General features: G+C 51.4%; 1 protein-coding gene across 1 annotated transcript in view; it reads right to left on the bottom strand.

Moving 5' to 3' along the window:
- ELP3 (elongator acetyltransferase complex subunit 3) overlaps positions 1-1,449 on the bottom strand; it is a 157,583-nt gene extending 156,134 nt beyond the window's left edge. The window contains exon 1 of the mRNA XM_063442001.1: positions 1,222-1,449. Within this exon, the coding sequence (XP_063298071.1) occupies positions 1,222-1,240 (19 nt within the window). The 5' untranslated portion in view covers positions 1,241-1,449. The remainder of the gene's footprint in view (positions 1-1,221) is intronic.
- Positions 1,450-14,993: the final 13,544 nt, after the last annotated feature.

The following is a 14,993-nucleotide window of genomic DNA, read 5'->3' on the forward strand; positions in this document are numbered from 1 at the left end:
ACACTGTGTATTATATAGCAGTATGCAGTGACAGGGTGTGTATTATATAGCAGTATGTAGTGACACGGTGTATTATATAGCAGTATGTAGTGACACTGTGTATTATATGTGACAGGGTGTGTATTATATAGCAGTATGTAGTGACACGGTGTGTATTATATAGCAGTATGCAGTGACACGGTGTATTATATAGCAGTATGTAGTGACACTGTGTATTATATGTGACAGGGTGTGTATTATATAGCAGTATGTAGTGACACGGTGTGTATTATATAGCAGTATGCAGTGACACGGTGTATTATATAGCAGTATGTAGTGACACTGTATTATATAGCAGTATGCAGTGACAGGGTGTGTATTATATAGCAGTATGCAGTGACAGGGTGTGTATTATATAGCAGTATGCAGTGACAGGGTGTGTATTATATAGCAGTATGCAGTGACAGGGTGTGTATTATATAGCAGTATGCAGTGACAGGGTGTGTATTATATAGCAGTATGCAGTGACACGGTGTATTATATAGCAGTATGTAGTGACACAGTGTGTATTATATAGCAGTATGTAGTGACACAGTGTGTATTATATAGCAGTATGTAGTGACACAGTGTGTATTATATAGCAGCATGTAGTGACACAGTGTGTATTATATAGCAGCATGTAGTGACACAGTGTGTATTATATAGCAGCATGTAGTGACACAGTGTGTATTATATAGCAGTATGTAGTGACACAGTGTGTATTATATAGCAGTATGTAGTGACACGGTGTATTATATAGCAGCATGTAGTGACACAGTGTGTATTATATAGCAGTATGTAGTGACACAGTGTGTATTATATAGCAGTATGTAGTGACACAGTGTGTATTATATAGCAGTATGTAGTGACACGGTGTATTATATAGCAGCATGTAGTGACACAGTGTGTATTATATAGCAGTATGTAGTGACACGGTGTATTATATAGCAGTATGTAGTGACACGGTGTGTATTATATAGCAGTATGTAGTGACACAGTGTGTATTATATAGCAGTATGTAGTGACACGGTGTATTATATAGCAGTATGTAGTGACACGGTGTATTATATAGCAGTATGTAGTGACACGGTGTATTATAGAGCAGTATGTAGTGACACAGTGTATTATAGAGCAGTATGTAGTGACACAGTGTATTATATAGCAGTGATGTAATATAACATATAATGACTTTATCCCACTCACTCCGTTTCTTGTTCTTCATGTTCTCAGTCTCTCTCTCTCAGTCTCTTGTTATGTTTTTCTGTCTGTGTCTGTCTGTCTGTCTGTATCTCTCTCTTGAATTCTCAGGCACTGGAGACCACGAGTGACAACTTGCTGGTGACGTCACAGCCCCCTACAGGAGCCCACTGGACTCAAACTCCGCTAATGGCAATTCACTGATGGGACCACGTGACTGTGAATGGGAAGCAGCGAGGGACAAACTTATCTAAAGATAAAACGTGAACTGTGAATGGAAAGCAACGAGGAATAAACTACATCAAAAGGCAAAACCTGACTGTGAGTGGGAAGCAGTGAGGGACACACTACATCAAAAGGCAAAACCTGAATGGGAATGGGAAGCGGCGAGGGACAAACTTCATCAAAAGGCAAAACCTGACTGTAACAAGAAGCAGCAAAGGACAAACTTGGAAAATCAAACTTGGACTATTAACTGGGAGGAACAATAGATACATCTTGTAAAGCTATTAAATGATGTTTATATCAATATACAGTATAGAGAGAGAGGTTTTAATCTGTTTACAAGGAGTTTACCTATTTTACTATATCATAACAATAATAATCCAGGATGGAGAGAGGGACAGAACTCATAGGAAGCCCTGAGTGCTGGGAGTGATGGGAGGGTTACATGTTACTCACTGGGTCAGACTGGGAGTGATGGGATTGTTACATGTTACTCACTGGGTCAGACTGGGAGTGATGGGAGGGTTACATGTTACTCACTGGGTCAGACTGGGAGTGATGGGAGGGTTACATGTTACAAACTGGGTCAGACTGGGAGTGATGGGAGGGTTACATGTTACTCACTGGGTCAGACTGGGGGTGATGGGAGGGTTACATGTTACTCACTGGGTCAGACTGGGAGTGATGGGAGGGTTACATGTTACTCACTGGGTCAGACTGGGGGTGATGGGAGGGTTACATGTTACTCACTGGGTCAGACTGGGGGTGATGGGAGGGTAACATGTTACTCACTGGGTCAGACTGGGGGTGATGGGAGGGTAACATGTTACTCAATGGGTCAGACTGGGGGTGATGGGAGGGTTACATGTTACTCACTGGGTCAGACTGGGGGTGATGGGGGGGTTACATGTTACTCACTGGGTCAGACTGGGGGTGATGGGAGGGTTACATGTTACTCACTGGGTCAGACTGGGAGTGATGGGATGGTTACATGTTACTCACTGGGTCAGACTGGGGGTGATGGGAGGGTTACATGTTACTCACTGGGTCAGACTGGGAGTGATGGGAAGGTTACATGTTACTCACTGGGTCAGACTGGGGGTGATGGGAGGGTTACATGTTACTCACTGGGTCAGACTGGGGGTGATGGGAGGGTTACATGTTACTCACTGGGTCAGACTGGGGGTGATGGGAAGGTTACATGTTACTCACCGGGTCAGACTGGGAGTGATGGGAGGGTTACATGTTACTCACTGGGTCAGACTGGGAGTGATGGGAGGGTTACGTGTTACTCACTGGGTCAGACTGGGAGTGATGGGATTGTTACATGTTACTCACTGGGTCAGACTGGGGGTGATGGGAGGGTTACATGTTACTCACTGGGTCAGACTGGGGGTGATGGGAGGGTTACATGTTACTCACCGGGTCAGACTGGGAGTGATGGGAGGGTTACATGTTACTCACCGGGTCAGACTGGGAGTGATGGGAGGGTTACATGTTACTCACTGGGTCAGACTGGGGGTGATGGGAGGGTTACATGTTACTCACTGGGTCAGACTGGGGGTGATGGGAGGGTTACATGTTACTCACTGGGTCAGACTGGGAGTGATGGGAAGGTTACATGTTACTCACTGGGTCAGACTGGGGGTGATGGGAGGGTTACATGTTACTCACTGGGTCAGACTGGGGGTGATGGGAGGGTTACATGTTACTCACTGGGTCAGACTGGGGGTGATGGGAAGGTTACATGTTACTCACCGGGTCAGACTGGGAGTGATGGGAGGGTTACATGTTACTCACTGGGTCAGACTGGGAGTGATGGGAGGGTTACGTGTTACTCACTGGGTCAGACTGGGAGTGATGGGATTGTTACATGTTACTCACTGGGTCAGACTGGGGGTGATGGGAGGGTTACATGTTACTCACTGGGTCAGACTGGGGGTGATGGGAGGGTTACATGTTACTCACCGGGTCAGACTGGGAGTGATGGGAGGGTTACATGTTACTCACCGGGTCAGACTGGGAGTGATGGGAGGGTTACATGTTACTCACTGGGTCAGACTGGGGGTGATGGGAGGGTTACATGTTACTCACTGGGTCAGACTGGGGGTGATGGGGGGGTTACATGTTACTCACTGGGTCAGACTGGGGGTGATGGGAGGGTTACATGTTACTCACTGGGTCAGACTGGGGGTGATGGGAGGGTTACATGTTACTCACTGGGTCAGACTGGGGGTGATGGGAGGGTTACATGTTACTCACTGGGTCAGACTGGGAGTGATGGGATTGTTACATGTTACTCACTGGGTCAGACTGGGGGTGATGGGAGGGTTACATGTTACTCACTGGGTCAGACTGGGGGGTGATGGGAGGGTTACATGTTACTCACTGGGTCAGACTGGGGGTGATGGGAGGGTTACATGTTACTCACTGGGTCAGACTGGGGGTGATGGGAGGGTTACATGTTACTCACTGGGTCAGACTGGGGGTGATGAGAGGGTTACATGTTACTCACTGGGTCAGACTGGGGGTGATGGGAGGGTTACATGTTACTCACTGGGTCAGACTGGGGGTGATGGGAGGGTTACATGTTACTCACTGGGTCAGACTGGGGGTGATGGGAGGGTTACATGTTACTCACTGGGTCAGACTGGGGGTGATGGGAGGGTTACATGTTACTCACTGGGTCAGACTGGGGGTGATGAGAGGGTTACATGTTACTCACTGGGTCAGACTGGGGGTGATGGGAGGGTTACATGTTACTCACTGGGTCAGACTGGGGGTGATGGGAGGGTTACATGTTACTCACTGGGTCAGACTGGGAGTGATGGGATTGTTACATGTTACTCACTGGGTCAGACTGGGGGTGATGGGAGGGTTACATGCATGTTACTCACTGGGTCAGACTGGGAGTGATGGGAGGGTTACATGTTACTCACTGGGTCAGACTGGGAGTGATGGGAGGGTTACATGTTACTCACTGGGTCAGACTGGGAGTGATGGGAGGGTTACATGTTACTCACTGGGTCAGACTGGGGGTGATGAGAGGGTTACATGTTACTCACTGGGTCAGACTGGGGGTGATGGGAGGGTTACATGTTACTCACTGGGTCAGACTGGGGGTGATGGGAGGGTTACATGTTACTCACTGGGTCAGACTGGGGGTGATGGGAGGGTTACATGTTACTCACTGGGTCAGACTGGGGGTGATGGGAGGGTTACATGTTACTCACTGGGTCAGACTGGGAGTGATGGGAGGGTTACATGTTACTCACTGGGTCAGACTGGGGGTGATGGGAGGGTTACATGTTACTCACTGGGTCAGACTGGGAGTGATGGGAGGGTTACATGTTACTCACTGGGTCAGACTGGGAGTGATGGGAGGGTTACATGTTACTCACTGGGTCAGACTGGGAGTGATGGGAGGGTTACATGTTACTCACTGGGTCAGACTGGGAGTGATGGGAGGGTTACATGTTACTCACTGGGTCAGACTGGGGGTGATGGGAGGGTTACATGTTACTCACTGGGTCAGACTGGGAGTGATGGGAGGGTTACATGTTACTCACTGGGTCAGACTGGGAGTGATGGGAGGGTTACATGTTACTCACTGGGTCAGACTGGGGGTGATGGGATTGTTACATGTTACTCACTGGGTCAGACTGGGAGTGATGGGAGGGTTACATGTTACTCACTGGGTCAGACTGGGAGTGATGGGAGGGTTACATGTTACTCACTGGGTCAGACTGGGGGTGATGGGAGGGTTACATGTTACTCACTGGGTCAGACTGGGAGTGATGGGAGGGTTACATGTTACTCACTGGGTCAGACTGGGAGTGATGGGAGGGTTACATGTTACTCACTGGGTCAGACTGGGAGTGATAGGAGGGTTACATGTTACTCACTGGGTCAGACTGGGGGTGATGGGAGGGTTACATGTTACTCACTGGGTCAGACTGGGAGTGATGGGAGGGTTACATGTTACTCACCGGGTCAGACTGGGGGTGATGGGAGGGTTACATGTTACTCACTGGGTCAGACTGGGGGTGATGGGAGGGTTACATGTTACTCACTGGGTCAGACTGGGAGTGATGGGAGGGTTACATGTTACTCACTGGGTCAGACTGGGAGTGATGGGAGGGTTACATGTTACTCACTGGGTCAGACTGGGAGTGATGGGAGGGTTACATGTTACTCACTGGGTCAGACTGGGGGTGATGGGAGGGTTACATGTTACTCACTGGGTTAGACTGGGGGTGATGGGATTGTTACATGTTACTCACTGGGTCAGACTGGGAGTGATGGGAGGGTTACATGTTACTCACTGGGTCAGACTGGGGGTGATGGGAGGGTTACATGTTACTCACTGGGTTAGACTGGGGGTGATGGGAGGGTTACATGTTACTCACTGGGTCAGACTGGGGGTGATGGGAGGGTTACATGTTACTCACTGGGTCAGACTGGGAGTGATGGGAGGGTTACATGTTACTCACTGGGTCAGACTGGGGGTGATGGGAGGGTTACATGTTACTCACCGGGTCAGACTGGGAGTGATGGGAGGGTTACATGTTACTCACTGGGTCAGACTGGGGGTGATGGGAGGGTTACATGTTACTCACTGGGTCAGACTGGGAGTGATGGGAGGGTTACATGTTACTCACTGGGTCAGACTGGGGGTGATGGGAGGGTTACATGTTACTCACTGGGTCAGACTGGGAGTGATGGGAGGGTTACATGTTACTCACTGGGTCAGACTGGGAGTGATGGGAGGGTTACATGTTACTCACTGGGTCAGGCTGGGAGTGATGGGAGGGTTACATGTTACTCACTGGGTCAGACTGGGAGTGATGGGAGGGTTACATGTTACTCACTGGGTCAGACTGGGAGTGATGGGAGGGTTACATGTTACTCACTGGGTCAGACTGGGAGTGATGGGAGGGTTACATGTTACTCACTGGGTCAGACTGGGAGTGATGGGAGGGTTACATGTTACTCACTGGGTCAGACTTGGAGTGATGGGAGGGTTACATGTTACTCACTGGGTCAGACTGGGGGTGATGGGAGGGTTACATGTTACTCACTGGGTTAGACTGGGGGTGATGGGAGGGTTACATGTTACTCACTGGGTCAGACTGGGGGTGATGGGAGGGTTACATGTTACTCACTGGGTCAGACTGGGAGTGATGGGAGGGTTACATGTTACTCACTGGGTCAGACTGGGAGTGATGGGAGGGTTACATGTTACTCACTGGGTCAGACTGGGAGTGATGGGAGGGTTACATGTTACTCACTGGGTCAGACTGGGAGTGATGGGAGGGTTACATGTTACTCACTGGGTCAGACTGGGAGTGATGGGAGGGTTACATGTTACTCACTGGGTTAGACTGGGGGTGATGGGAGGGTTACATGTTACTCACTGGGTCAGACTGGGGGTGATGGGAGGGTTACATGTTACTCACTGGGTCAGACTGGGGGTGATGGGAGGGTTACATGTTACTCACTGGGTCAGACTGGGAGTGATGGGAGGGTTACATGTTACTCACTGGGTCAGACTGGGGGTGATGGGAGGGTTACATGTTACTCACCGGGTCAGACTGGGAGTGATGGGAGGGTTACATGTTACTCACTGGGTTAGACTGGGGGTGATGGGAGGGTTACATGTTACTCACTGGGTCAGACTGGGGGTGATGGGAGGGTTACATGTTACTCACTGGGTCAGACTGGGGGTGATGGGAGGGTTACATGTTACTCACTGGGTCAGACTGGGAGTGATGGGAGGGTTACATGTTACTCACTGGGTCAGACTGGGGGTGATGGGAGGGTTACATGTTACTCACCGGGTCAGACTGGGAGTGATGGGAGGGTTACATGTTACTCACTGGGTCAGACTGGGGGTGATGGGAGGGTTACATGTTACTCACTGGGTCAGACTGGGAGTGATGGGAGGGTTACATGTTACTCACTGGGTCAGACTGGGGGTGATGGGAGGGTTACATGTTACTCACTGGGTCAGACTGGGAGTGATGGGAGGGTTACATGTTACTCACTGGGTCAGACTGGGAGTGATGGGAGGGTTACATGTTACTCACTGGGTCAGACTGGGAGTGATGGGAGGGTTACATGTTACTCACTGGGTCAGACTGGGAGTGATGGGAGGGTTACATGTTACTCACTGGGTCAGACTGGGAGTGATGGGAGGGTTACATGTTACTCACTGGGTCAGACTGGGAGTGATGGGAGGGTTACATGTTACTCACTGGGTCAGACTGGGAGTGATGGGAGGGTTACATGTTACTCACCGGGTCAGACTGGGAGTGATGGGAGGGTTACATGTTACTCACCGGGTCAGACTGGGAGTGATGGGAGGGTTACATGTTACTCACCGGGTCAGACTGGGGGTGATGGGAGGGTTACATGTTACTCACCGGGTCAGACTGGGAGTGATGGGAGGGTTACATGTTACTCACTGGGTCAGACTGGGGGTGATGGGAGGGTTACATGTTACTCACTGGGTCAGATTGGGGGTGATGGGAGGGTTACATGTTACTCACTGGGTCAGACTGGGAGTGATGGGAGGGTTACATGTTACTCACTGGGTCAGACTGGGAGTGATGGGAGGGTTACATGTTACTCACTGGGTCAGACTGGGGGTGATGGGAGGGTTACATGTTACTCACTGGGTCAGACTGGGGGTGATGGGAGGGTTACATGTTACTCACTGGGTCAGACTGGGAGTGATGGGATTGTTACATATTACTCACTGGGTCAGACTGGGGGTGATGGGAGGGTTACATGTTACTCACTGGGTCAGACTGGGGGTGATGGGAGGGTTACATGTTACTCACTGGGTCAGACTGGGAGTGATGGGATTGTTACATGTTACTCACTGGGTCAGACTGGGGGTGATGGGAGGGTTACATGTTACTCACTGGGTCAGACTGGGAGTGATGGGAGGGTTACATGTTACTCACTGGGTCAGACTGGGGGTGATGGGAGGGTTACATGTTACTCACTGGGTCAGACTGGGGGTGATGGGAGGGTTACATGTTACTCACTGGGTCAGACTGGGAGTGATGGGATTGTTACATGTTACTCACTGGGTCAGACTGGGGGTGATGGGAGGGTTACATGTTACTCACTGGGTCAGACTGGGGGTGATGGGAGGGTTACATGTTACTCACTGGGTCAGACTGGGGGTGATGGGAGGGTTACATGTTACTCACTGGGTCAGACTGGGAGTGATGGGAGGGTTACATGTTACTCACTGGGTCAGACTGGGGGTGATGGGAGGGTTACATGTTACTCACTGGGTCAGACTGGGAGTGATGGGATTGTTACATGTTACTCACTGGGTCAGACTGGGGGTGATGGGAGGGTTCCATGTTACTCACTGGGTCAGACTGGGGATGATGGGATTGTTACATGTTACTCACTGGGTCAGACTGGGGGTGATGGGAGGGTTACATGTTACTCACTGGGTCAGACTGGGGGTGATGGGAGGGTTACATGTTACTCACTGGGTCAGACTAGGAGTGATGGGAGGGTTACATGTTACTCACTGGGTCAGACTGGGAGTGATGGGAGGGTTACATGTTACTCACTGGGTCAGACTGGGGGTGATGGGAGGGTTACATGTTACTCACTGGGTCAGACTGGGAGTGATGGGAGGGTTACATGTTACTCACTGGGTCAGACTGGGAGTGATGGGAGGGTTACATGTTACTCACTGGGTCAGACTGGGGGTGATGGGAGGGTTACATGTTACTCACTGGGTCAGACTGGGAGTGATGGGAGGGTTACATGTTACTCACTGGGTCAGACTGGGAGTGATGGGAGGGTTACATGTTACTCACTGGGTCAGACTGGGAGTGATGGGAGGGTTACATGTTACTCACTGGGTCAGACTGGGAGTGATGGGAGGGTTACATGTTACTCACCGGGTCAGACTGGGGGTGATGGGAGGGTTACATGTTACAAACTGGGTCAGACTGGGGGTGATGGGAGGGTTACATGTTACTCACTGGGTCAGACTGGGGGTGATGGGAGGGTTACATGTTACTCACTGGGTCAGACTGGGGTGATGGGAGGGTTACATGTTACTGGGTCAGACTGGGAGTGATGGGAGGGTTACATGTTACTCACTGGGTCAGACTGGGAGTGATGGGAGGGTTACATGTTACTCACTGGGTCAGACTGGGAGTGATGGGAGGGTTACATGTTACTCACTGGGTCAGACTGGGAGTGATGGGAGGGTTACATGTTACTCACTGGGTCAGACTGGGAGTGATGGGAGGGTTACATGTTACTCACTGGGTCAGACTGGGGGTGATGGGAGGGTTACATGTTACTCACTGGGTCAGACTGGGAGTGATGGGATTGTTACATGTTACTCACTGGGTCAGACTGGGGGTGATGGGAGGGTTCCATGTTACTCACTGGGTCAGACTGGGGATGATGGGATTGTTACATGTTACTCACTGGGTCAGACTGGGGGTGATGGGAGGGTTACATGTTACTCACTGGGTCAGACTGGGGGTGATGGGAGGGTTACATGTTACTCACTGGGTCAGACTGGGAGTGATGGGAGGGTTACATGTTACTCACTGGGTCAGACTAGGAGTGATGGGAGGGTTACATGTTACTCACTGGGTCAGACTGGGAGTGATGGGAGGGTTACATGTTACTCACTGGGTCAGACTGGGGGTGATGGGAGGGTTACATGTTACTCACTGGGTCAGACTGGGAGTGATGGGAGGGTTACATGTTACTCACTGGGTCAGACTGGGAGTGATGGGAGGGTTACATGTTACTCACTGGGTCAGACGGGGAGTGATGGGAGGGTTACATGTTACTCACTGGGTCAGACTGGGAGTGATGGGAGGGTTACATGTTACTCACCGGGTCAGACTGGGGGTGATGGGAGGGTTACATGTTACAAACTGGGTCAGACTGGGGGTGATGGGAGGGTTACATGTTACTCACTGGGTCAGACTGGGAGTGATGGGAGGGTTACATGTTACTCACTGGGTCAGACTGGGAGTGATAGGAGGGTTACATGTTACTCACTGGGTCAGACTGGGGGTGATGGGAGGGTTACATGTTACTCACTGGGTCAGACTGGGAGTGATGGGAGGGTTACATGTTACTCACCGGGTCAGACTGGGGGTGATGGGAGGGTTACATGTTACTCACTGGGTCAGACTGGGGGTGATGGGAGGGTTACATGTTACTCACTGGGTCAGACTGGGAGTGATGGGAGGGTTACATGTTACTCACTGGGTCAGACTGGGAGTGATGGGAGGGTTACATGTTACTCACTGGGTCAGACTGGGAGTGATGGGAGGGTTACATGTTACTCACTGGGTCAGACTGGGGGTGATGGGAGGGTTACATGTTACTCACTGGGTTAGACTGGGGGTGATGGGATTGTTACATGTTACTCACTGGGTCAGACTGGGAGTGATGGGAGGGTTACATGTTACTCACTGGGTCAGACTGGGGGTGATGGGAGGGTTACATGTTACTCACTGGGTTAGACTGGGGGTGATTGGAGGGTTACATGTTACTCACTGGGTCAGACTGGGGGTGATGGGAGGGTTACATGTTACTCACTGGGTCAGACTGGGAGTGATGGGAGGGTTACATGTTACTCACTGGGTCAGACTGGGGGTGATGGGAGGGTTACATGTTACTCACCGGGTCAGACTGGGAGTGATGGGAGGGTTACATGTTACTCACTGGGTCAGACTGGGGGTGATGGGAGGGTTACATGTTACTCACTGGGTCAGACTGGGAGTGATGGGAGGGTTACATGTTACTCACTGGGTCAGACTGGGGGTGATGGGAGGGTTACATGTTACTCACTGGGTCAGACTGGGAGTGATGGGAGGGTTACATGTTACTCACTGGGTCAGACTGGGAGTGATGGGAGGGTTACATGTTACTCACTGGGTCAGGCTGGGAGTGATGGGAGGGTTACATGTTACTCACTGGGTCAGACTGGGAGTGATGGGAGGGTTACATGTTACTCACTGGGTCAGACTGGGAGTGATGGGAGGGTTACATGTTACTCACTGGGTCAGACTGGGAGTGATGGGAGGGTTACATGTTACTCACTGGGTCAGACTGGGAGTGATGGGAGGGTTACATGTTACTCACTGGGTCAGACTTGGAGTGATGGGAGGGTTACATGTTACTCACTGGGTCAGACTGGGGGTGATGGGAGGGTTACATGTTACTCACTGGGTTAGACTGGGGGTGATGGGAGGGTTACATGTTACTCACTGGGTCAGACTGGGGGTGATGGGAGGGTTACATGTTACTCACTGGGTCAGACTGGGAGTGATGGGAGGGTTACATGTTACTCACTGGGTCAGACTGGGAGTGATGGGAGGGTTACATGTTACTCACTGGGTCAGACTGGGAGTGATGGGAGGGTTACATGTTACTCACTGGGTCAGACTGGGAGTGATGGGAGGGTTACATGTTACTCACTGGGTCAGACTGGGAGTGATGGGAGGGTTACATGTTACTCACTGGGTCAGACTGGGGGTGATGGGAGGGTTACATGTTACTCACTGGGTCAGACTGGGGGTGATGGGAGGGTTACATGTTACTCACTGGGTCAGACTGGGGGTGATGGGAGGGTTACATGTTACTCACTGGGTCAGACTGGGAGTGATGGGAGGGTTACATGTTACTCACTGGGTCAGACTGGGGGTGATGGGAGGGTTACATGTTACTCACCGGGTCAGACTGGGAGTGATGGGAGGGTTACATGTTACTCACTGGGTTAGACTGGGGGTGATGGGAGGGTTACATGTTACTCACTGGGTCAGACTGGGGGTGATGGGAGGGTTACATGTTACTCACTGGGTCAGACTGGGGGTGATGGGAGGGTTACATGTTACTCACTGGGTCAGACTGGGAGTGATGGGAGGGTTACATGTTACTCACTGGGTCAGACTGGGGGTGATGGGAGGGTTACATGTTACTCACTGGGTCAGACTGGGAGTGATGGGAGGGTTACATGTTACTCACTGGGTCAGACTGGGGGTGATGGGAGGGTTACATGTTACTCACTGGGTCAGACTGGGAGTGATGGGAGGGTTACATGTTACTCACTGGGTCAGACTGGGGGTGATGGGAGGGTTACATGTTACTCACTGGGTCAGACTGGGAGTGATGGGAGGGTTACATGTTACTCACTGGGTCAGACTGGGAGTGATGGGAGGGTTACATGTTACTCACTGGGTCAGACTGGGAGTGATGGGAGGGTTACATGTTACTCACTGGGTCAGACTGGGAGTGATGGGAGGGTTACATGTTACTCACTGGGTCAGACTGGGAGTGATGGGAGGGTTACATGTTACTCACTGGGTCAGACTGGGAGTGATGGGAGGGTTACATGTTACTCACTGGGTCAGACTGGGAGTGATGGGAGGGTTACATGTTACTCACCGGGTCAGACTGGGAGTGATGGGAGGGTTACATGTTACTCACCGGGTCAGACTGGGAGTGATGGGAGGGTTACATGTTACTCACGGGTCAGACTGGGGGTGATGGGAGGGTTACATGTTACTCACCGGGTCAGACTGGGAGTGATGGGAGGGTTACATGTTACTCACTGGGTCAGACTGGGGGTGATGGGAGGGTTACATGTTACTCACTGGGTCAGACTGGGGGTGATGGGAGGGTTACATGTTACTCACTGGGTCAGACTGGGAGTGATGGGAGGGTTACATGTTACTCACTGGGTCAGACTGGGAGTGATGGGAGGGTTACATGTTACTCACTGGGTCAGACTGGGGGTGATGGGAGGGTTACATGTTACTCACTGGGTCAGACTGGGGGTGATGGGAGGGTTACATGTTACTCACTGGGTCAGACTGGGAGTGATGGGATTGTTACATGTTACTCACTGGGTCAGACTGGGGGTGATGGGAGGGTTACATGTTACTCACTGGGTCAGACTGGGGGTGATGGGAGGGTTACATGTTACTCACTGGGTCAGACTGGGAGTGATGGGATTGTTACATGTTACTCACTGGGTCAGACTGGGGGTGATGGGAGGGTTACATGTTACTCACTGGGTCAGACTGGGAGTGATGGGAGGGTTACATGTTACTCACTGGGTCAGACTGGGGGTGATGGGAGGGTTACATGTTACTCACTGGGTCAGACTGGGGGTGATGGGAGGGTTACATGTTACTCACTGGGTCAGACTGGGAGTGATGGGATTGTTACATGTTACTCACTGGGTCAGACTGGGGGTGATGGGAGGGTTACATGTTACTCACTGGGTCAGACTGGGGGTGATGGGAGGGTTACATGTTACTCACTGGGTCAGACTGGGGGTGATGGGAGGGTTACATGTTACTCACTGGGTCAGACTGGGAGTGATGGGAGGGTTACATGTTACTCACTGGGTCAGACTGGGGGTGATGGGAGGGTTACATGTTACTCACTGGGTCAGACTGGGAGTGATGGGATTGTTACATGTTACTCACTGGGTCACACTGGGGGGTGATGGGAGGGTTCCATGTTACTCACTGGGTCAGACTGGGGATGATGGGATTGTTACATGTTACTCACTGGGTCAGACTGGGGGTGATGGGAGGGTTACATGTTACTCACTGGGTCAGACTGGGGGTGATGGGAGGGTTACATGTTACTCACTGGGTCAGACTAGGAGTGATGGGAGGGTTACATGTTACTCACTGGGTCAGACTGGGAGTGATGGGAGGGTTACATGTTACTCACTGGGTCAGACTGGGGGTGATGGGAGGGTTACATGTTACTCACTGGGTCAGACTGGGAGTGATGGGAGGGTTACATGTTACTCACTGGGTCAGACTGGGAGTGATGGGAGGGTTACATGTTACTCACTGGGTCAGACTGGGGGTGATGGGAGGGTTACATGTTACTCACTGGGTCAGACTGGGAGTGATGGGAGGGTTACATGTTACTCACTGGGTCAGACTGGGAGTGATGGGAGGGTTACATGTTACTCACTGGGTCAGACTGGGAGTGATGGGAGGGTTACATGTTACTCACTGGGTCAGACTGGGAGTGATGGGAGGGTTACATGTTACTCACCGGGTCAGACTGGGGGTGATGGGAGGGTTACATGTTACAAACTGGGTCAGACTGGGGGTGATGGGAGGGTTACATGTTACTCACTGGGTCAGACTGGGGGTGATGGGAGGGTTACATGTTACTCACTGGGTCAGACTGGGGTGATGGGAGGGTTACATGTTACTGGGTCAGACTGGGAGTGATGGGAGGGTTACATGTTACTCACTGGGTCAGACTGGGAGTGATGGGAGGGTTACATGTTACTCACTGGGTCAGACTGGGAGTGATGGGAGGGTTACATGTTACTCACTGGGTCAGACTGGGAGTGATGGGAGGGTTACATGTTACTCACTGGGTCAGACTGGGAGTGATGGGAGGGTTACATGTTACTCACTGGGTCAGACTGGGGGTGATGGGAGGGTTACATGTTACTCACTGGGTCAGACTGGGAGTGATGGGATTGTTACATGTTACTC

The sequence above is a fragment of the Pelobates fuscus genome, chromosome 2 (assembly GCF_036172605.1).
Source record: "Pelobates fuscus isolate aPelFus1 chromosome 2, aPelFus1.pri, whole genome shotgun sequence".
Lineage (NCBI taxonomy): Eukaryota > Metazoa > Chordata > Amphibia > Anura > Pelobatidae > Pelobates > Pelobates fuscus.